Genomic DNA, 24887 nt, shown 5'->3' with positions numbered 1-24887 from the left:
CAGAATGTGGATCACTTTCAACAGATTCTCAACCATCTTTGAAGTATTTGTGCCATAATTTTATTTGTGCTGCACTCATGTCATTGTTTCTGAAAACCTTCTGAATCATCAAATACTTTCTGTGAAGGAATGTTCAAGCTTAACACAAAATTTGATGCAGATTCATTGCTCTACTCGCACAGTCATTTTGAATGCAAAGGCCACACAGTACACATGCTCATTCAACAGCGTCTACCACCCCCACTGACTACTACAAAGAAGTCATCAGTGTTCACACATGCATATCCCAGTCCACTCTCCTTGGCTGCCAGGTTATGTTGATGTCATGCAAACTATTCTCATTATATTAACAATGCCTGGACTTTTTCCGGACAGACCTTGTATGTATACTGAAGAGGATATGACTTTCTTAACTTATCTATAACAATGGTTAAGTAAAAGTTTGGCAAGAGTAATTGAAGAAGGGTGAATTACCCAGTCATTTAAAATTTTAAAGTACTTAAACATTGGGATGGATAGAATTACACAGGGAAACAATATATGTTATTTTCTTTTCAGAAAAAAGGAGAAAATTATATAAGGGGAAATATGTAAATTTTATTGTAATAATCCCCTTGTTTATATTTCTCAACATTTTTTGGCCATCAACCTTTAAGGGTTTTCAAAATTGCTTATGATTAATGTCACATCATTCATCGCTAATCAAAAATGTTTTCTAAATCCATCATCTATCTTTTAAATTGCACCAGTTTTACCACAGAAATTAAATGGAATTTCAGTACCACAGTGTTTCATCTAAAATATACATCTTTCCCAGCCCAGTAGACAGCTACTCATATTCTAAAAGCCCAGGTCAAATGTCACTCCTTTTGTGAATCCCCCAATCTCATTTCTCCCTAGCAGAACTCATCCTTTCCTTAAATGTGCACTCATAGATCTTAATACATACCTCTTTTAGACCTTTTATCTCACTGTATTACAATTAAGTGCTGCATTGATTAGTAATTGTGTTTGGCTCATTAAGAATCCATTATTTTTCCATCACATAAAATAAATTCAAAGGTAGGCAATTCAATATGGTTATGGTTGCTTGTTTTATCTTTCTGCCATTTTCCAAGGTCAAGCTCTGGCTTCCTAGCTCAAGTTTTTCTCCATGTAGCATTATGATTGCTGTAGTTCCAGCCATCACAACCATATCTGGGCGAGAATTAGTAAGAAGGTAACTAAAAGGGCCCCTGAGTTTAGCAGCCTCATAGACACCATTACTCCTACTCCCTGACACTGGTGCATGCATGTGCAGAGAGTGCAGGTACATATGCACACACATATCATTGTCCTTAGTCACATGTACACCCTTGTGTGAAAGGAAGGCTGGGAAATTACGTTTTTTCATCTGGGCACATAGCTACTCCCCCCCAAAATCAGATTTTATTACTTAGAAAGAAATGGAAGAAAAGGTATGTGATAGTCAATTAGCAATTTCTGCACCCTACCCCGTTTTGTCATATCTGTTTTTTTACCTAGGTTAATTCCTGGAAGGTTTAGTGTATGTCACATTCATTTCGTATTTCTGGGGCCCAGAACAGTACAAGACACTCAATGATTTACTGTTTATTTTCTTCACCTGCAATATTCAGGGTTAGTTTGTGTAATCTGCCTAGGTAAAAAATATTCCATGTATTACCATAATAATTTTCTGTGCTTCATGTTAACTATTATAATCCTTAATTATGTAAGAAAACAAAGCTTTATCACTTATGAAAGAACTATGGTTCTTGATCCTCATGCTACCTTATATTTTTATTTTTAAAAGTTTTGCTACTCTCCATGAATAGTCAGATATGATGGGGAAACCCCAATAAACTGGGATTTATTTATAAAAAATTGTGTATTTATTCTTACATGTTTAAACCTCAGTCACCTTCAAAGTACTCTCCATCTGATGCAATACACCTATTGAGATATTTTTTCCATTGCTCAAAGCAGTTTTTGAACCCAGCAATTTTCATGCCTTTTAGTGCTTCTGCCACTTTTGTTTCACCTCTTCCACATCGGCAAAGCATTTCCCTTTGAGGATTTTTTCATTTGGGGAAACAAAAAAGAAGTCACTCAGTGGGAGATGGGGTGAATAGGGAGGGTGGGCCTGCGGGTCATGCTGTTTTTGGTCAAAAACTGCTGAACCCTCAGAGCAGTATGGGCAGGTGTGCTCGTAAATCACCCTTCATGAAATGGGCAAAGGTGTTGAAAAGAGTCTTCAAAAAAATTCACTGAAGCTCAGTGCAACCTCTCACAGCACCACTGGTATACTGATACAGATGGGTTCTTAGAACACTCATGTAGTGAGGTAAGACTGTACAACAAGGGGCCTGCCCTCCAGAAGATAATTCTGGGTTTTTTTTTGGGGGGGGTCCAACCTTGTATTGTTTTGGATCACCAACTGTCCTATTTTAAATGTCAAATATCCTGACATCTTTTGATTATTTGCCCTTCCTAAGATTGAATCCTAAATGTAAAATTAAGCTAAATAATTTTCAGGATATCTTTAGCACATAACATTATTTTTGAGATTTTCTAGATGGCCCTTGTATAACCAGACATTTTCTTTTACCTTATAAAAAGAGGTACTAGAAATTATTATGTTCATTCAATGTTAGTATTGATGAGTTGCATAGGAGGACCTGTCCAATCAGAAGAGGTGCTAGGCCTTTCTGAGATTCAATATATTGGATTGACCAAAAAGTCCATTACTTTTTTCAGTAAAATTAAAGGCACATTTTTCATTTTCATTTTCAGCTTTATTGATTTGGACATTTTTAATATATCAGCTATCTTCCATGTGGTGTAATGTTGATTGTTGTCAACTAATGTCTCAGTTTGATCACTATCAACTTCAACAGGTCTACCTCACCAGCGAAAAATCTCTAGCATGAAACCTCGCAAACCACTTTCCATACATTCTATCAGTCACAGAACCTTCTCCATGCACCGCACAAATATTTTTCTGCTTCAGTTGCATTTTAACCTTTCTTGAAATAATAAAGCATAATATGGCAAAAATGTTCCGGGTTGTCTTCCATCTTCAATATTAAAATAACTACACAAAAATTCAACTTTAAGATTTTTTAATGAAAGCTGATATGACAGCTGTCACGATACAATGTAACAAGATTGTTTCGAAAGAAGTTAAAGACAACTAAGCTGTACAAGAGACATCATATGGAAAAAACCCACAGGAACTGTTTGGCCAACCCAATATTTAGTGTTTTATTGAGAGATTATGCCTTTGTTCTCAGTCATGGTTCTTGGCGACAATTCAAATGCCAACAGGAATCCCAGTTTTGATTGACTGCAAATAGCTTAACGGTAATAAGCATGGGTGTGAAACATCACTGCTGTGAATAGCTCTGATAGTGCTATAGGCAGCTGCTGCGAAAACAGCAAGGCCTGGAGCCCGGGCCCCTTTTCACTAGGCAGAGCCATAATGGCCGGCTCCGCTCCTACGTAGGACAGCCTGCACCGGTCTGCTCTGCTTGTTTCAGCTCCAGCCTGCCAATGGCAATCTTCAATGAGAAGACCGTCCTGGAAGCAGGAGTGGATCTGACTTACTAGAAGTCCCCGCCCCTCATCCCTGATTGGTCAGAGCTACACAGCTCCGATTGGATGGGGTAAGCATCAGTGCTATTGGTTGAATTAGGACTCCAGGAACTTTTTTATATGGGCTTTCTCAAATAGCAGAAACAGCGCAGACAGGGAATTTAGGGGCTCACAGGTAGTCAGTCTAACGAAGAGGCTTCTCTCTGAAGTGCATTTTGCAGTGAGAGGTCCCTGTGCAGAAATGGCTGCGAGGCTCTGCTTTTTTTGTTTGAGCCCAGTTAGCCACCAGGAGATCCTCTTAGTCCTCAGGATTCACATAATTTTATATGAAACACGCTTCCTTTTACAAAATAGTAGTTTTATAATTTTGCGTTCAGTTGGCAAAATAAGAAATTGGCAATCTTATGTTTTCCTCCGAATACTTTTAAAAATGTATGCACCTAAGATCTGGAACCACTTGTCGGGAATACAGATAAAAGAGAGGAAGAAAGAATAGTGTGTGATACCTAGTACATTGATTCAGATTGAACAAAGTAAGCACCCTTTCAATGGGAGCATTGGCAGGAATGCCTGTCTTCTTTGAGAGTCAGGGAAGGCTTAACAGATAAGGTAACGTTTGAGCTAGGGCTTTAAGGATTAGCAAGGGAGAAACCACAGGACATTCCAAGCAGAATGCAAAACGCAAGCCACAGCACAGAACACAAAAGAGCTCTACATGTCCATCAGCTTTGAGTAGCCTGGTGGCCGCTGCCTATAATTCTCTGGGTTTGGAGACCAGAGATGAGGTAGGGACTGTTTTTCTCTACTTAACTTGCTTTCCCTAAAGTTCACTGCATATTGCTGGGCCCAGATCAGCAGGAGCTCAATAAATACTTGTTGAATTGGGACAGGGTGATCGAGTGTGCTGGGAACCAGGGCATCTGGATTCTTTTTCACGCAACCACAGTGTTACCTTAGCCAAACCCCTTTTCGAAGGCCTGAGGCTTGCTGTTCAGTAATCAGCCGTGGGTGAGAAGGCGGAGGAGCGGGTAGACCTGAAGTGCCGGGCCGTTTAGCGCCTGGAATCCTTAACCTGCCACTTGGAGGGCGGGGTGGGCGGTGCAGCTGTGGCTGCGGCAGACGTCGGCTCAGTTCCTCCTCCACTCCAGCAGGGGGCGCGGGGAGCGGCTTCCCGCCGGCCCCCGCGACCCCCACCCAACCCCACCCCGGCGGATGCCTGGCGGACTGCAGCAGTCGCAGGCGGCGAGCGCAGTGGGCGGGGCGGGGCGGGGCGGGGCGGGGCGGTGGCGGCGCGGCGGCGGCGGCGGCGGCGGCGGCGGCGCTGCGCCGGCGCTGCGCTGCGCTGACGAGGCTGGGCTGAGTAGCAGCAGTGGTGGTGGCAGAGGCGGCTGCGGAGGGCACTGGGGACGGGACTTGGGGGGCAGCGGGTTGCAGTGGACTGAAGCAGCCTCTTCGCGCAGCGCCGCACTCCTAGGAACAGCGGCAGGCAGCGACGCTCAGCTTGCTGGTGAACTGTGGCTGGCACACCCAGGCGCGGCGGCGACAGCGGACAGGTTAGAGTGGGGGCAGGGGCTGACGCGGGAGCAGCCCGGGCCCAGAGAGGTAGCCTGAGCCAGGCCTTCTCCAGCCATGTCGGACGAGGCGTCGGCCACCACTTCGTACGAGAAGTTTCTGACCCCCGAGGAACCCTTCCCGCTTCTGGGACCCCCTCGTGGGGTGGGCACCTGCCCGAGCGAGGAGCCGGGCTGCCTGGACATCAGCGACTTCGGCTGCCAGCTGTCCTCTTGCCATCGCACCGACCCGCTCCACCGCTTCCACACCAACAGGTAAGTACCGCCGCTAGGGGTAGGGGCGGGTTGCCCACACCCCTCTCTCAAGTCTGGGACCTCTGGGTCGCCCTCTATCTTGGCGCTTCGCCGTGGGTCTGTACTTCCATTCCCCCCCTCCCCCATCTTTCTCTTCTACTACCGCTCCTCCCTGGGCTCCTTCCCCTTCACCCTCCCTCTTTTCACCTCTGCCCTTTCTTCCTTTCGGCCGGCATTTGACTCTCTTCCCCCATTCATCTTCTGACCACAGCGACTCCTCCCTTCCTTCTCCCCGCCCCACCCACGTCCGTCCCCTGCGAATTCCAAACCCCCACCTTTGATTTTTAACTCTTCCTCTGTTTCCTTCCACCCGAAAAAGTTTAATTCCATATCTGATGGCTCAAAATCAGTCCGTGGATCTCTTGAAAGAGCACTTTTAAAGCTATGATCTTAATTTCTCCCGACTTCTAACCTGTTTTACAACTGTTTCCACCCTCCCCTATTTTTTAGTGAAGCTCTAGGAAACCGGACAATTCTCTCTTTTTTTTTCTCTCTTTCATTTATGACTCTTGCCTTCATGCGTTAGCCCCTCCCAAAATGTATAAGCTTAAATCTGGAAGATTCTTATTCTTTCATGTAGCACATCCCTTGATTTGTTCCCCTGGTGGAAGGATAGAGCGAGGCTTAGGATAGGCTTGCTTAATACAAATTTATTCAGAGGGTGCATCCCCTAACTGGTTTTATTAGAAGGGAGTATTCTGGAGAATTCCTTTATGCAAGCATTTAAGTGTTATACCGAATGTGGGGGATTTGAAGATGTTTTACAGATCGCCACAACCTTTAATACAGGTGGATGTTCAAGACACCTATGCAAAGGCCTGGGAAGGTGTGTGAAGAAGGGGAGGAGTTCAGCTATGAAAAATACTGCAGATGAATTAAGGAGTTTAGTTCTGATTTCGGATCCAGTTTATAATATGAACATAAACAAATCCTTCCACATTTTAATGTCTTTTGTATGTTTCCTGTCATCTCTTAAATCAGTCTACAGATTCACTGAGCTTCTACCAGATAAAAAGAGTGTATAGAATATGATTCTTACCTAAAAGACAGTTATATAGTCTGGAAGTTAAGCAATCATCCAGAACATCAGTATAACACATTTGAAAAGAAAGTGGTAGTGCACTGAAGCCCAGAGAGAAAAGACTGAGTTCAAGGTCATAAAACTGAGTTAGGCAAAACCCGGGATTACTCCTTTGGAGCCAATGCTGAAACTTGCGAGCAGAGCTAATGCTCAGATGATTGTTATAGTTTCTTAGACTGACAGAAGTCTGTTTATTCCCTGAGGTAAGTATAACATGAATGTCACATACTCATGAAATCAGTTGTCCTTAGGATTTTTTGCATTGGAAAATAGCATAAATGAATACTTTTGCATATATTTCACATTTACATTTTGCAGCATTGGATCAAGTTAAATACTCAGGAAAGTAAAATGATTTCATAATTAGCTTGCTCTGATGATGGGGGCACAGGAGTATGGGGACAGAGGCTGAAGGTAAGCACGGCCAAAATGGGTTGGGATGATGAGGAGTGAAGCAAGGATAATAATACATTTCTTACAGCTTTCTCCTCCCTCAGTTTTGTTTGTGTTTTCCTACCACTTTTCTCAGAGATCGTGGTAAAATCAAGATTGTTTTGCAGAATGGGCCCTGAAGATAGAGGGGGGAAGTTCCTGTTCAGCCTCAATGTTTCCAGATCAAGCATTATTTTCCTAGTTACTGCTTGCTTTTTAAAAATCTTCCTCACCCGCTCTACTTTTTGCAAGGCTTGGAATGACTAAGAGATCTAAGGTATCTTGCTCTGTATCTCTTTCAGCAGAGGTTAGGGGAAGCAGAATTAGAAGTATTTACAGCAGATGATGTTTCTGCCCTGGGCTACCTTGCTCTTCAAATCTTTTTTCCTTCTGGAATGTTCTTTCTGCCTTCTTAGCCCTACCCATGATGATATTTGAGAGGATCATATGCTCCAGTTATTTCTTGTCAGGGAGAAGCAAACAGCTAAATCATGTATATGGACAAGGATTCAGGAGTTCTTTTATTTTGGAATTTTACGTGTCACTTCTTTTTTCCCTCCACATCACATCATTCACCAATTTGAGCAAGAATCTAATCATATCTGTATAGTTGACTACTGATATTCTGCTTTGGGTTTAGTAATTATAAAACAAATTTCATTGAAAGTAGAAAGCTTGTCAGTGGATGGACACTTGATTTACCTTTATTTTGCTTCTTCCTTATTGCTTGATAAGAAAACTGTGGAGATTGTTTAAGTAATACTGTTGACAAGGGCCTTAGGATGATGACAGTTCTGTACCTGTTCATTTAGTGGACTCTGGGCTGTATTTGCAACCTTCATTAACCATAATAGACAGACACTATTACTTATAATCCCTAAGGTTGAATGTAGTGTTCAGGTTATAATCTCCTCTGATTTAGGTTCAGTGGAAAGTAATTTACATGAACACAGCCAGTTTTGTAAGAATTCACTTTCCCAGTACTATCTCTTAGAATTTTATGACCAAGTAAACTTTGTCTGGAATTTTAGGAGAATGAAATGAATTTCAATAAGCAAAAAACTGAAATATTTTTAAAATTGGAATGTCAATGTGGAATCTAGTGACAAAGACTTTTTTTTTCGTTTTGGGGACTGGGTTTTTCTGTTGCAATTGTGGGTTTTCTCTTAGCAGTTGTTCACTGCAACCTCCACCATCATAAAAAAAAAAAGGATGTCATTTAGCTAATTGAAAATAATTATAATGCTATTGGTAGGTCCTGTAATTAAATTGTGAGATAAAGGGGGTTAATATGAACTACTTTATGTGTTATTTTCTTAATCTTTCAGGAGGTCAGCAGTACTTTGACACAGAACAATTGTGAAAAGTGTGTGGGAGGATAGTGCCTCACTTTTGTACATCCTGTTGTCAGGATATGAAATGAACTGTTTTATAAAGCAGTTACTCATTTAAGTGATGTTAGAGCCCTGTTTTCAATCACCACTAACCAGAAAACCCAAGATTACTGTGTGTTTTTTATGTCACTTACAGTTTCCCTATCTCATTATAGAAATAGAGGTACAGAAGAGCTGTGAGTTGCAGGTGGGAGAACTTGAAGTTCCATGAAGTGAGACAGGTTACAGAGGCAGGAAGAATTTGGTTTGGGGACTTGTTGAGACAAATTAAGAATGGAGATCAGGCTTTGGAGAACTATCCAGGCTAGAAATGTAGATTTGGGAGTAATCAGAACAGAAATTCCAGTAGTGTGACATGAGTGGAACCTGGGTTACAAAAGTTGAGACAGTAGATGAAATTTTCAATAAATTTTTCAGTGAAAGGAAGGAGAGGAAGTGTAGTAATATTTGAAAAAGTAAAGATTTCTTTGTTTTCTGCCTTGTTTAGTTTTTCTTTTCCAGGAATAGAGATTTTAGCTCCTTAGAAGCAGCCCATAGGAAAGGGAGAAATTGAAAATACAAGAGAGGGTGCTATGACAAGAGATGGATGGGAGGAACTTAGAAGCCCAAATGCAAGAAAATGCCTTAAAAATGACCTAGAATGTTTTTATTTTCATGACTGTAGAGGGGATACGAGGGATGTGTAACGATTCCAAGACAATTGAGGTCACTGGGAGGAGAGCTGGGAATTTGACTGAGTAGATAGAGTTTGGGGGCTTGTGTCATCTGCTCCAACCTGGGACCTTGGGGCTCCAGAGAAGTAGCCAAATTCAGGGTTTTATGGGGAGTTTGGCAGGGAGTCAGTGATGAATACTCATGATATTAGGGGAATGTTCCTTGAGAATGAATGGTATAGATTTGGAATGGCTTTCATCAGCCTTACAGTAGGACTTTATTCCACAGGGCTCCTTGGCTGAATTCTCATCTTGAGAGGCAACGATTAGGTCTACCTGAGAGAGAAAGGGCTGCGGAAGAATGTATATGGTGTACATGCTTTGCTTTTTTTTTAACTTTATTTTTATTGTTGACACTGCTACAGATGTCGTCATCCCTCACCCCTTTGCCCACCGCCACCCATTCCCCTCATCCTCTTCCCTCTGGCCATCACTGCACTGTTGTCTGTGTCTCTGGGGTACACACATATGTTCTTTGTGTAATCCCTTCACCTTCTTTCATCTAGTTCCCCTTCCCTGCTCTCCTTTGACAGCTGTCAGGCTGTTCCATGTATCTATGCTTCTGTTTCCATTTTGTTCATCAGATTCCACATATAAGTGAGGTCATATGGTATTTGTCTTTCACCGACTGGTGTATTACACTTAACATAATTATCTCCAGGTCCATCTGTACTGTCACAAAATGTATGAGTTCCATCTTTTCTACAGCCATGTCATACTCCATTGTGTAAATGTACCACAGCTTTTTTTATCTACTCATCTACAAGTGGGCACTTGGCTGCGTCTATATCTTGGCGATTTTAAATAACACTGCAATGAATATAGGCATGCATATAGCCTTTCGAATTGGTGTTTTGGATTCTTAGGATATATTCCCAGAAGTAGGATCGCTGGGTCAAAAGGCAGTTCCACTTTTAATTTCTTTGAGGAAACTGTGCATTGTCTTCCACAGTGGCTGCACCAGCCTGCATTCCCACGAACAACGCACTAGCGTTCCCTTTTCTCCACACCCTCATCAACACTTGTAGTTTGTTGATTTACTGATGGTAGCCATTCTGGCAGGTGTGAGGTGATACCTTGTTGTGATCTTAATTTGCATTTATCTGATTATTAGTGATGTTTAACATTTTTTCATATGTCTGTTGACCTTTGCCCATTTTTTTAATTGGATTGTTTATCTTCCTAGTATTGAGTTGTAGAAATTCTTTATATATTAAGAACCCCTTGGATATTAACCCCTTATCTGGTGTATCATTGGCAAGTATGTTCTCCCATACAATGTGTTACCGTTCCACTTTGTTGCTGGCTTCTTTTGCTGTGCAGAAACTTAGTTTGATAGAGTCCCACTTGTTTATTCTTTTCCTTTGTTTCCTGTGCCCAAGTAGATACAGTGGCAAAAATATTGCTGCAAGAGATGCCTGAGATTTTACAGCCTGTGTATTCTTCTAGGAGTTTTATGGTTTCATGACTTTTGTTTAAGTCTTTTCTCCATCTCGAGTTTATTCTGGTGTATGGTGTAAGCTGGTGATCTAGTTTCATTTTTCTTGCTTGTAGTTGTCCATTTCTCCCAACACCATTTACTGAAGAGACTGTCTTTATTACATGCTCTTGCCTACTTTGTCAAATACTAATTTACCATAAAGGTGTGGGTTTATTTCTGGGCTCTTTGTTCTATTCCATTGATCTATCTTCCTGTTTTTACGCCAATAACAGGCTTTTTTTTTCTTTTTTTTTTCCCTAAGGTTTTATATAATTTTAGAGAAAGGGGATGGGAGGGAGAAAGAGAGGGAGAGAAACATTGGTATGTGAGAGAAACATGGATCAGTTGCCTCTCACACACTCCCAACTGGGGACCTGGCCTGCAATGCGGGCATGTGTCCTGACTGAGAATCAAACTGGTGACCTTTTGGTTCACAAGCCAGCGCTCAATCCACTGAGCCACACCAGCCAGGGCTTTCCTTTGTTGTTGTTGTTGTTTTTTTAAAGATTTTATTTATTTCTTTTTTAGAGAGAGGGGAAGGGGGATAAAAAGAGGAAGAGAACATCGATGTGCAAGAAAAACATCAATTGGTTGCCTCTCACAGCCTCCAATTGGGGGCCTATCCCGCAACTGAGGCTTGTGCCTTTACCAGACATCAAACCCTTGGGATTGAGGGATGACGCCCAACCCACTGAGCCACACCAGTCAGGGCAGCACCAGGCTGTTTTGTTTACAATGGCCTTGTAGTATAGTTTGATATCAGGTAATGTGATACCTCCAACTTTGTTTATTCTCAGGATTGCTGAGGCTATTCTGTGTCTTTGTTGGTTCCATATAAATTTTTGGAGTATTTGTTCCAGTTCTGTGATATATGCCATTGGTATTTTAATAGGAATTGCATTGAATCTATAGATTGCTTTGGGTAGTGTGGACATTTTAATGATATTAATTCTCCCAATCCAAGAACATGGTATATGCTTCCACTTGATAATATCTTCCTCAGTTTCTTTCTTCAATGTTCTATAGTTTTCCAAGTACAGTTCTTTTACCTCCTAGGTCAAATTTATTCCTAGGTACTTTTTATTTTTATTTATTTATTTATTTATTTATTTTTTGCTGAAATAGTAGCACATGCTTTTTTCTTTTTCTTTTTCAACTTATTATTTTTTAATTTTTTTAAATTTTATTTTAATTTATTTTTTCAAATACATTTTTTTAATTTTACCAAAATACCACTGAAAGTCCTTTGTCTATTCTTAAGTGAAAAACCTTGTGGATAAATGTTCTTGGCTTTACCTTTTTTTAAATTAAATTTTTGTCGGGAAGCCTAGTCATTGAGTTAAAACCCATTTCATTGGGATTCTTTCAACTTTTTTTTTTTTTTTTTTTTACAGTATGGAGAAAGTCTCCTTTGTGAATAATTTTATGGTTATGGCTAGGATGTTAGTCTTAGGTAGCTTTCTCTTAGTGGAATAAGATGTAAAGGTTTTGTAAATTTGAATAGTTTAGTGTCGAGCACATGCATACAGTGATTATTTGTTACACATCTGAAACTGACAGAACAGTCTAAAAGAATATGTAAATTTTTATTATGAAAGCTCATCATAGAAAATTGTGGGCATATACAAAACTGTAATGACCACTCATGGTATCTTTCACTAAAGGTAACTGACAACATTTTGATGTTGTTACTTTTTTTAACGTCTATTTTTATTATTTATGCTGTTCCATTTTTTTCTTTTCCTCCCTTTCCCCACCTCCACCCAGCTCCACTCTCTCCCCTCCTCAAGCTAATCCCCATATTGTTGTTCATGTCCACGGGTTGTGTATAAATGCTCTTTGGTTAATCCCTTCACCATCTTTCATCCCGTTCAGGCAGCTGTCAGTCTGTTTTATGTATCTTAAGCTTCTGTTACTATTTTGTTTTTTGTTTATGGAGTTCATTAGATTCCACATGTAAGTGAAATCATGTGGTATTTTTCTTTCACAGACTCATTTCACTTAGCATAATTGTCTCCAGGTCCATCCATGCTGTAGCAAAAGGTAGGAGTTTTTATTTTTTACTGCTGTGTGGTATTCCATTGTGTAAATGTACCACAGCTTTTTTTATCTACTCATGTACTGATGGACAGTTGGGCTGTTTTCAGATCTTGGCTATTATAAATAACACTGCTATGAGCATAGGGGTGCATATCATCTTTCAAATTGGTGTTTTGGGATTCTTGGGATATGTTCCCAGAAGTGGGATTGCTGGGTCAAAAGGCAGACCAATTTTTAACTTTTTGAGTTATTTCCATAATGTTTTCCATAGTGGCTGCACCAGTCTGCATTCCTACCAACATTGCACGAGGGTTCCCCTTTCTCTACATCCTTACCACAACTTGTTGTTTGTTGATTTATTAATGATAGCCATTCTGACAGGTGTGAGGTGATATCTCAGTGTGGTTTTAATTTGTGTTTCTCCAGTGATTAGTGATATTGAGCAGCTTTTCATATGTCTACGGGCCCTCTGTATGTCCTCTTTGGAGAAGTGTCTATTCAGGTCCTTTGTTCATTTCTTAACTGTGTTGTTTATGTTCCTGGCATTGAGTTGTATTAATTCTTTGTATACTTTGGAGATTAAACTCTTATCAGATTTATTTTCCCTTTTTTGGCTATTATTCCATTGTTTAGAGATGTTTGTACATACATCTTTTTTCCAAATTTCTATTTGAGGAAGGGGATAGATTCCTAGATTACTGAGTTGAATGGAATGAACATTTTTGAAGCTCTTGATATATATGCATTACCAAGTGCTTTTCAAAAAAATTATGCCAATTTAACAGCACTCCAAGTAGTGAATTAAAGTACTTCCTACCTTGTTTTTATTCACAATGCCTTTGATAATAAAAAATAATATTTGCAAGTTAGAACACAATAGAATAAAAATATTTCTAATAGTAAAACATACTATTTTTCTGTTTTGAATGATTTGTTTCAAGTATGAGTTAGGTTTCACACCATTGTTAATTTTTTTAATAAAAGATAAAAAGATGAAAAATTTACCCATTGTCACAGTATGGATGGATCTCGAGAACATTATGCTAAGTGAAATAAGCGAGGCAGAGAAAGACAAATACCATATGATTTCACTCATGTGGAATCTGATGAGCAAATAGATCTAACAAGCAAAACAGAAACAGACTCATAGAGCAGATGGCAGCAAGTAGTGGGGGAGGTTAGCAGGTGGAGGGATTGAACAAAAAGGAAAAAGGACTAATGACATGGACAACAATGTGGTGTTTACTGGTGTGGGGGGTGGTATAAGGGGACTAAATGGTAATGGGAAAAAATACAACAAAGATTAAATTAAAAGGAAAAAGGCTTCTGATACCCAGAACCCTTTTATATCTGTTACAAAGACATGGATCTGGAAAACTGAAAAACATACTCATTTTGCCCTAGAGTAAGAACACAAAACCAATAGAAAACCAACTCTGAAATATTCCTGACTCCCTTATCAGTGATCTAACCATAAGATTTTTAAATATGGCACAGTTTTTTAAAAGTCATTATTAATCATAGAGGGAAATATACATTTCTATCAACATTTTGCAAGCTGAAAAGAAAATCTCATTAAAAACATTTCTCTAACCACCTTTCTTAGGACATAACACAGTCCTTGCACATAGAAGATACTGACTAAATGTTGAGTGGGTGCGTGAATAAAGGTTCAAAAAATGTCACGTGCAATTTGAAGACACAAAAGAAAAAATAGTTTGCCCAGGACACAATGTAGCTATAGTTTACCTGTGTCCAGGACAGAACTTACATTGCCTTACTGCATGACGTGAGCAGTTTGGTGAATTCTGCTAGGTTTGTTGATTGTTTTTCTTTAAATGAGGATACTTCCTACCTAGAAAGCATATGATGAAACTAGGCAGTATTACAAGGTATATCCTTGGATTCTTAGATGAATTTATAATTTGCCTATTTATAAAAGTTTATTGACATCTGCTTTTGTATTTACTAAACTATAATAGTTTAGAGCGTATGTGTCTGTGTTTCAATGATTTAAAATACAGTAGCTCAATGGAAAATGTGCCATAGAATTTGCTGGGTTGCCTGAATTTTGTAAATTAAGAACTTTGGAATTAAGGATAGTCATACAAAATATGAAGGGCATTAAATAAATAAAATATACAATTCAAGAAAAAAACTGGATTTAATGAATGAGAAACAACCGAGTTATAGGTAAATAACAGGCTTTTCTTCAGAAAAGTCATTATTGCAGTACTGTATTAGTATTGGATATACTAAATCATTATCTTAAAGATTAATTCTCTAGGCTACTGCCAAAACAGTGAAAATCCACAGCTTTGTAGATTTCAAAACCAAAGAGAAAAAAATTATAATCCTGTTACAAATATTACAGATGAAAGGTTAATATCCTTTGTGCATAAAAAAGTCTTTACAAAATCAATAAGAAAACATTAACATGAGAAAAATGCTGTAGCAAAATAGCTGATAAATATTTTAAATTTTGATCCTGCCAGTAATCAAAAATTAAAAATTCAAATAAAAATGTTTTTCTCCCATCCTTTGGCAACAATTTTAAAAATGAAAATTCCATCCTTGGCCAGGTGGCTCAATTGGTTAGAGCGCCGTCCTGTACACCAAAAGTTTGTGGGTTTGATCCCCAGTCGGGGCTCATACGAGAGGCACTGGATCCTGCATCGATGTCTCTCTTTCACTCACTCTCTCTCGCTCTCCCTCCCTTCCTCTCTTCCTCCCCCCTCTCTTCTCTCTTTCTCCTTCCCTCCCTTTCCCCTTCTTTCTAAAATCATTAGAATCCTCAGGTGTGGGTTTTTTAAAAAATGAAAATTTTAGTGCCGTTAAGGTTGTGGTGAAATAAGCACTTATACACTGCTTTGGAGAGTGTAAATTGGCGCAGCCTTTCAGAAAAGTATTTGACTAAGTATATTATGGTCTTTATAAGTACTTGTGAGGTCTTTCCAAGAGGTATCCAGCCATATACTATGAAAAATAGAGACATTTATTGAAGAAGATACAAGATATAAGAAACACTGTATACAGGATAACGACACCTCAGTCCCCTTCAAAGTAGGCACCTTGGGACCTCACGCAGTCCTCCCAGTTGCCATCAGCTGTCCTGTTGTATTTTCCTGAATCTCATGGATGGCCTGAAATCTCTTCCCTTTCAAAGGTGATTTTAGTTTTGGGAAAAGCCAGAAGTTGCACAGTATCAATTCCAGGCTGTAGCGGGGCTGAGTCACCTGGATGATTTGATGTTTCACCAGAAAAACTCTGCATGACATGTGATGTGTGAGCAGGCATGTTGTCATAATGAAGTTGCCAATCACCAGTAGCCCATAGCTACAGCCTTCTGAATCATCCAGATAGTTTCCATGGAGGAATGATCAAGCTCAATGCAAAAATTGATGCAGATTCATTACTCTACTTGCTAAGTCATTTTGAATGTGATGGCCATACAGTACTCATGCTCACTCGACTGTGTCTACTGCCCCCACTGACTAGTACAGTGAAATTGTCATTGTTCACACATGCACATTCCAGTCCACTCTCCTTGGCTGCCAGGTTACATCATGTCATACATACTGTTCTTGCTTATATTAACAATGGCTGGACTATTTCTAGACAGACCTTGTATATGTTTTGTTTATGGATAAAGGTTTTACGTTATCCCTAATTTAAATACATTTTTGTTTTCAAATACCGTATAACAAAATTTCTCAGATACACAGTAGGGAGAATAGTGTAATGAACCAGATATACCCACTGCCCAGCTTCAGCAGTTATTCACATATGGCAATGTGCTTTATGAATACCTATACTGATTTACCAACCCATTCCTTATTACTTTGAAACAAATCCCAGATACATTTCATTCATATATATTTTACAGTACTATATAGATGTAAAAGATAAGGGCTCGCAGCATGGTGCAGTGGGTTGGGCATCACTCTACAACGCAATAGGCTCTTGGTTCGATTCCTGGTCAGGTCACATGCCTGGTTGCGGGCCAGATCCTCAACTGGAGGTGTGTGATAGGCAACTGATCGATTGATGTCTCTCTCACACATCAATGTTTCTCTCACTCTCTATCTCCCTCCCTTCCCCTCTCTCTAAAAATAAATAAATACAATATTTAAAAAGACAAGGGCTCTTTTGAAAATAATCACAATATCATTATCATACCTAAAATATTTTGTCATTCCTCATAAATGTCATAAATGTTATTAATGTCTTCAAATTGGGTGAATTCTGTAATTCCTGTTGTGATTTCTTTTGTGTTCTGTTTTTAAGGTGGAACTTAACTTCTTGTGGAACAAGTGTTGCCAGCTCAGAATGCAGTGAGGAACTCTTTTCATCAGTTTCTGTTGGAGATCAAGATGATTGCTATTCCTTGTTAGATGATCAAGACTTCACTTCTTTTGATTTATTCCCTGAGGGGAGTGTGTGCAGTGATGTCTCCTCCTCTATTAGCACATACTGGGATTGGTCAGACAGCGAGTTTGAATGGCAGGTAGATTTTGTTTTCCTTATATCACCATCGTTACTCCCTAAGTAGAAGTATGAATTTCTATTTTGGTATTTTCATCTCTACCTCAAAGCAAATTTCTCTAGTGTTTATCCATTCCTACAGATACTCTGACATTAAGAATTAGATGGAATATGTAGCCTTTATTTCTGCTAATGTACCTGTTAGTCTGATGCTACTAATATTCTTTTGTAGATTTTTCAAGTAATTTAATACTTGTAAAATGTTCTGATTATTATGTATCATCAGTACCTTTCTGTGCATGAATCTAAGCAAATTTACTCTTTCTACATTATGATAAATAGCTTTCATGTCCTTATAGGCACAGTATCCTTATATCAGGGTCATTTAATGTGTCTAAGGTCATAAACCACTATTACCATAAATACATAACTTTGAGTCCTGTTATGAGAAGTATAATTTCTCATACTGTAGTCTCTTTGTATGTAGAGATGTTTTTCTCTCAATAGTGTTTTTTTCTTCTTGTGACATATATATCACACAAAATGGCTTTGTGGCAAATTGTTTGGAAATGTTGCCTGACAATGAATGCAATCTGTCAGAAAATGTAGATTGTGTTACTGCAACATAAATTTTATGATTATAAAAGACAGTAACATTTAAAGAAGCTTTCCTTATATTCAGCAAATGTTATATTCAACAGATACGTGAATGCTTAATGTGTTTGAAAGCCATCAAAATACTTAAAGTTGTATTTCAAAGAGGATCTAAATATTTTCTTATTTCAAACATTTTTTATTTAATTTTTAAAAAGATTTTATTTATTTATTTTTAGAGAGAGAGGAGGGGAGGGAGAGGGAGAGGGAGAGACACAGCGATGTGTGTTTGTCTCCCATGCGTCCCCTACTGGGGACCTGGCCTGCAACCCAGGCATGTGCCCTGACTGGGAATTGAACTGTCAACCCTTTGGTTCACAGGCTGGCGCTCAATCCGCTGAGCCACACCAGCCAGGCCTCAAACACTTTTTAAATTACAATAATATAGGATGACATAAAATGAAAACTAAGAGATTCCAAGTTCCACTCTGCTGTGGTTAGCACTTGTGCAGACACAAGTATGTTTGCATAGCTTTAAATCATACTTCAGCCACTGTTTGGCCCTGTGCTTTTTTTCATCTAATGTATCTTGTTCTTTCTGATAGCTGCATCATATAATTTAATAAGCTCTCTAATAATGGATATTTAGATCGGTCTCATTTTTTCTTTTAAACAATGCTATACTGAAATTTAAGAGTTTTTAAAGAAGAAAGAAATAATCTATATTATGTTAAACATAAAGAGTTTATCTGTATTACTATGTTATATATAAATTCAAAAGTGCCCTTTTATGTATAATTGTAAATATTATTTGGATAAAAATTATAATTTTTTGAACTTTAAAAAATTGAGATAAAATTTAGCATTTAAATAATTTTACAGTGTTATTCAGCAATTTTTAATATATTCACAATGCTGTGCATCCATCACCACTAATTCCAGGACAGTACTATCACCCTAAAAAGAAATTCATACCTGTTAAGAGATAGTCGTGATTCCCCCTGCACCCATCACCTAGCAATCTCTGATCTACTTTCTCTATGGATTTGCCTTTCTGGACATTTCATATAAATGGACTCATGTAGTCTTTTGTTTTTGAATTCTTTGACTTAGCATGTTTTCAAGATTCATCTCTGTTGTAGCATGTAACAGTACTCCATTCTGTCTTAGCGCAAGTTACTGTAACAAATACCATAGTCTGGGTGGCTTAAACAACAAACATTCATTTCTACGGTACTGGAGGCTGGAAGTTGGAGATCAGAATGCCAGCATGGTCAGGTTCTAGTGAGGGCCTTCTTACTATTTTGCAGATGGCTGCCTTTTGTTTTATCTTCACATTGAGGGTTGGGGACAGAGCTATGATTTCTTTTTCCCCTTATAAAATCACAAGTCCCATCATGGGGCTCCACCCTCATGAATTGTATAAACCTAATTACCTTCCAAAGCCCTACCTTCAAATATCATCACATTGGGGTTTAGGGCTTTAACATACCGTTTTTGTGGGGGAGGTACACATTCAGTCAGTAGCAATTTCCTTCCAAGGCTGAATATTCCATTGATTGTATGGATACACCACATTTTGTTTATTCATTCATCAACTGATGGACATTTGAGTTTCCACTTTTGGGCTGCCAGGAACATTCAGCTATCATTTATTAGATGGATGTATATTTTTAATTCTCTTAGCTATACACTGAGGAGTGGGATTGCTGGGTCATGTGGTAACTTTGTGTTTAACTTTTTGAGGAACTGGCAAAATGTTTTCCAAAGTGGCTGTGTACCATTTTACATTTCTATGAGTAATACAGTCATGCCCCACTTTACAGGGATATGTTTTGAGAAATGCATCATTAGATGATTTTGTTGTGTGGACATCATAGAGTACACTTACACAAACCTAGATGGTATAGCCTACTACACACCCAGGCTCTGTGGTATAGCATTTTCCTCCTAGGCTTCAAGCCTATACAGAATGTTACTTTATAACCACATCAGATTAAATCTAGCACAGAGAAAATGATGTAATCAAGAGGTACGATAAACAAGATGTATGAGGCTGATGCTAGAGTAACATGACACACTGTTTTACAGAGAACTTCTTCATAAATCCTTACACGAGGATATGTTTATTGGTTTTAGAGTGGGGGGGAAAGAACACTAATTGGTTGCCTCCTATCCAGCCCACAGTGGGATTGAACCTGCAGCCTAGGTATGGGCCCTGACTGGGAATAAAACACACAACCTTTTGGTGTATGGGATAACGCTCCAACCAAATGACCAACCTGACCAGGGCTATGGGAAACTTTTTTAATGAGGAGAAAGTACACTATACAATAATGATATAGTAATAAAAGTACAGTATAGTAAATGCATAAAACAGTAACAGTCATTTGTTATCATTATCAAGTATTACATACCATGCATAATTCTTTGTGCTATACTTTTATACCACTGGCAGCACAATAGCTTTGATGCCATTAGCATCACAACAAACACATGAGTAATGTGTTGTGCTTCGATGTTATGACTGCTGAGGAGTCACTACGCAACAGGAATTTTTCAGCTCTATTATAATTTTATGGGACCACCCTCACATATGTGGTCTGTTGTTGACTGAAAGTAACGCAGTGCATAACTATATGAAAGTTGCAATTTCTCTACATCCTTGGAGACAGCACTGGATATTGTTTCTCTTTTGGTATAGCCATTGTACTGCTTGTAAAGTGGCATCTCATTGAGGTTTTGATTTCATTTCCTTAATGACTAATGATGTCGAGCATCCTTTCATGTGCTTATTGGCTATTTGTACATCTTCTTTGGAAAAAATGTTCAAACCTGTTGTCCAGTTTTAAGTTGTATTATCTTTTATTGTTGAATTGTAGGAGTTCTTTATATGTTATGGCTACTAGACCCTTACTGTATATGTGATTTGCAAAAATATTTCCTATTCTGTGTGTTGTCTTTTCCCTTGATAGTGTCTGTTTAAGTGTTTGTTCACTTGGTAAGTGTCCCTTGACACACAAAAAAATTTTAATTTTTTAATGTAATTTATTGGGGTGACATTGATTAATAAAACCATGCAGGTTTCAAGTGTACAGCTCAATAACACATCATCTGCATACTGCATTTTGTGCTCACCACCCAAAGTAAAAGTTTTTCCTCCACCATTTAATTTCCCCTTTGTCTTCTTCCACCTCCCCCAACTCCCAAAAGTTTGTAATTGTAATGAAGTCCAATTTATCTGTTTTTTTCTTTGCATGTTGTGCTTATATTGTAAAATTTAAAAAATATATTGACTATGCCAATTTTCACCTATCTCTCAGAGTTTTAATTCTTACATTTAGGTCTTGGATCCATTTTTAGTTACTTTTTGTTTATGGAGTAAGATAGGGGTCCAAGTTCATTCTTTTGTATGTAGATATCCAGTTGTCCCAGCACCATTTGTTGAAAAGGCTATACTCTTTCCTTGGCAAATGGCCTGTGTTACCTTTGTGGAAAATGAATTGGTCATAGATCTGTAACTTTAGTTCTGGACTCTCAGTACTATTTAATCAAAATATACTCGTATATATCCTGATGCCAGTACCACACTGTTTTTAGTTACCCTGGCTTTGTAGTAAGGTTTGAAATCAATGAGTTCTCCCACTTTGTTCTTCTTTAGCAAGATTGTTTTAGGTATTTGGGGTCCCTTTTGCAACTTCATATGAATATTAGGATTAGATTCTCCATTTCTGCAAAAAAAGGCAGTTGGAATTTTGATAGGAATTGCATTGAATCTGTAGATTGATCTGGCGAGTATTGCCATCTTAACAGTATTAAATATTCCAGTCTATGGATGTGGAATGGAATGTATTTCTTTATTTAGGTCCTCTTTAATTTCTTTCAGTGACATTTTGTAGTTTTCAGTGTCCACGTTTTGTACTTCCCTGGCTCAGTTTATTCCTAAATGTTTCATTCTTTTACTGCAGTTATAAATCCTGCAACTTGGTTGAACTCATGTGTTAGCTTTAATAGTTTATTTTTTCTCTGTGGATTCTTTAGGGTTTTCTGTATTTAAGATCATGTCATCTGTGGATAGAGATAGAAGTTTTTCTTCTTTCCAATCTGGATAGCCTTATTTTTCTTTCTTAATTGCTCTGGCTAGATCTCCAGTACATTGTTGAATAGAAGTGGCAAAAACAGATATCCTTTTCTTTTTTCTGATCTTAGGGGAAAAGCTTTCAGTCATATTTTCACCATTGAGTATAATGTTAGCTGTAGATTTTTCATAAATGCCCTGTAACGTATTGAGAGGTTTCCCTTTTGTTCCTAGTTTGTTCATTGTTTTTATCTGAAAAGGGTATTAGAATTTTTTTCTAATGCTTTTTTTCTATCTATAGAGACCATCATGCAGTTTCTCTCCTTCATTCTGTTAATATGATATACAACATTGATTGATTTTGGTATGACTTACCCTTGCATTCCTAGAATTAATCCTCGTTGGTCATGGTATATAAACCTTTTAATATACTTCTGCGTGTTGTTTTTAGTATTTCGTTGAGGATTTTTACATCTATATCCATAAGGTATATTGGTGTGTAACTTCTTTTTTTTAAGATTTTATTTATTTACTTTTAGAGTGAAAGGAAGGGAGGGAGAGAGGGAGAGAAACATCAATGTGCAGGAGATACGTTGATTGGTTGCCTCTTACATGCCCCCAGCTGGGGACCTGGCCCGCAACCTAGGCATGTGCCCTGACTGGGAATCAAACCGGTGACCTTTTGGTTCCCAGGACAGTGCTCAATCCACTGTGCCACACCAGCCAGGGCAGGTCTATAGTTTTCTTGTGATTTTATGGCTTTGGCTTCATAAAATGTGTTATGAAGTGTTCCTAATAAGATTATCTCATTTAACATATAATTTTTTCATGATCTTCATAATGATTCTTTTAATAACTACATAATATTCCTGGTACTAGATGTGCCAAAACTTGTGAAACCATTCCCCTCTGTAGATATGTTTAATTATTTTTCTTTTAAAGTTAACACAGAAATGAGCATCTATGTGTGGGTACCTTTTTAGTCTTTAGTGCCTCATTTTTAAAAATTATATTTTATTGATTATGCTGTTTTAGGTGTCCTGATTTCTCCACCTGTTGCCCCCTTCCACCCAGGGCCCCCTACTCAATCACCCCACCATTGTCCATGTCCATGGGTCATGTGTATAAGTTCTTTGGCTACTCCATTTCTTATACCATACTGTACATCCCCATGGCTATTCTGTAACTACCTATTTGTACTTCTTAAACCCCTCACCTCTACACCCACTCTCCCCCTCCCTCCCCATGTGGCAACCTTCTGGTAACTTAACTTTTCTCTTGCTTTTAAGAGTCTCTCTTTATCTTTAACCTTTGGCCTTTCAATAATGATGTATCTTGGAATGGGCCTCTGCATCCATCATAATTGGGACTCTCTGTACTTCGTGGACTTGCATGTTTATTTCCTTCATTAAATTAGGGACGTTTTCTTTCATTATTTTTTCATATAGAGTTCCAATTTCTTGCTCTTTCTCTTCTCCTCCTGGCACCCCTATGAAGTGAATGTTGGACCTCTTAAAGTTGGTCAAGAAGCTGTTTATACTATCCTCATTTTTTTTCGGATTCTTTTTTCTTCTTCTTCTGCATGGTTGTTTTTTGCTTCCTTATGTTCCAAGTCATTGATTTGATTCTCGGCTTCACCATTTTACTGTTATTTCCCTGTAAATTGTTCTTTATTTCAGTTAGTGTATTCTTTGTTTCTGACTCTTTTTTATGCATCTGAGGTCTTCACTAAATTCCTTGAGCATCCTTATAAACAGTGTTTTGAACTCCTCATCTGATAGATTGCTTACCTCCATTTTGTTTAGCCCTTTTTCTGGAGTTTTTATCTGTTCTTTCATTTGGACCGTGTTTCTTTGGTTCCGTGTCTTGGTAGTGTGGCCTAGTGTAGTAGGTGTCCTGTAGGGTCCAGTGGCACAGCCTCCCCATCACCCAAGCTGGATACTCAAGGTGTGCCCTTTGTGTGGGCAGAGTACACTCTCCTCTTGTTGTTGAGCCTTGGTTGCTGTTGGCAGATCAATGGGAGGGATTAGGCCAGTCAGCTACAATTACTGGCTATGACCATTTATCACCAATCTCTGCCCTCAGTGGATGATCAGCTGTGCAGGGGAAGGGTGGTGATGGTCCCACGTGGTCTGTAGCTGTCCACTGGGTGCACTGGCCCTGGGGTTTCCCGGGTGATGCAGGTCAAGGTCAGCCCCCACCTGTGTTGTGCCCAGGGGCACTCTGCCTGAGCTCTAAAGCAATCTGAGATGGCTGCTACTTGTGCTGGGCTTGGAGATTCCCAAGTGAAGCCAAGCTATGAGTCTAATCTGGCTGCCAGTAGGGCTCACTGAAACCAGCTGTTGCTTGTTTGACAGGATTTAGGAGCCAGGGCCAGCCGTTCTTATGGAAAAGCAGCTTGGGTGGGCCCATAAGTTGGGTACTGTGGACTCTCTGGGTATCTCCAAGATGGGTCACAGAGTATTATCCAGGTTGATGGAGTCTCAGATATGGCACCAGCCTACTGGTTCTGTGGGGGAAGAGCTCAACAAAGGGAACATGGCCTCTGCTTGCCCCAATGCCAGACGCATCAGTGTTTCCTTGTATTTCCTTCAAGCTGCCACCCTGGTGCTGGAGCTCAGAGGGACCAAGTCAGTAGGTTAGTCTGTGCTTGGGGCTCCAGCAGCCTCTTCTACCGACTCAATCTCTGCTGGTTTTCACAGCCAGAAGTTGTGGGGACTTACCTACTTGGGCTGGGAGGCCTAGTGTGGGGCTGAAACTCCTTGCTCCCGATCTGTCCCTCCTGATATTTTTATCCGTGTGGGTGCGGGGCCAGCCTCTTCCGTGTCCATGCCTCTTCTTCCAATCTGGATGGATGTGGTTTCTTCAGTTCTGTAGTTATCAGACTTTGATTCAACTCAATTTCTGATGGTTCTGAGTGATGGTTGTTCTATAGTTTAGTTGTAATTTTAATGTGGTTTTCTGAAAATGCGAGCCATGTCTGACTTCATTGCCATCTTGCCTGTGCCTAGTGCCTCAATTTTTAGGCTCACACTTTGTACTTTACAATCAGACTACAAGGATTCTTAATCAAATGTAATTATAATTCAGAGAAACATTTTTCTGCTTATTTCATGTGATTTATGTAGAGT

At 39.1% G+C, this 24887-nt stretch overlaps 1 protein-coding gene across 1 annotated transcript in view; it reads left to right on the top strand.

The window, feature by feature from the left end:
* Positions 1-5020: 5020 nt before the first annotated feature.
* The window catches only part of FAM199X (family with sequence similarity 199, X-linked), a 33958-nt gene continuing 14091 nt past the window's right edge, over positions 5021-24887 (top strand). The window contains exons 1-2 of the mRNA XM_054561882.1: positions 5021-5420; positions 16887-17106. Of these exons, the coding sequence (XP_054417857.1) occupies positions 5224-5420; positions 16887-17106 (417 nt within the window). The 5' untranslated portion in view covers positions 5021-5223. The remainder of the gene's footprint in view (positions 5421-16886; positions 17107-24887) is intronic.

This window comes from Pteronotus mesoamericanus, unplaced genomic scaffold, assembly GCF_021234165.1.
Source record: "Pteronotus mesoamericanus isolate MK-2021 breed Mesoamerican mustached bat unplaced genomic scaffold, CSHL_Meso_final scaffold_550, whole genome shotgun sequence".
NCBI lineage: Eukaryota > Metazoa > Chordata > Mammalia > Chiroptera > Mormoopidae > Pteronotus > Pteronotus mesoamericanus.
This window is presented reverse-complemented; position numbering and strand designations above follow the sequence as displayed.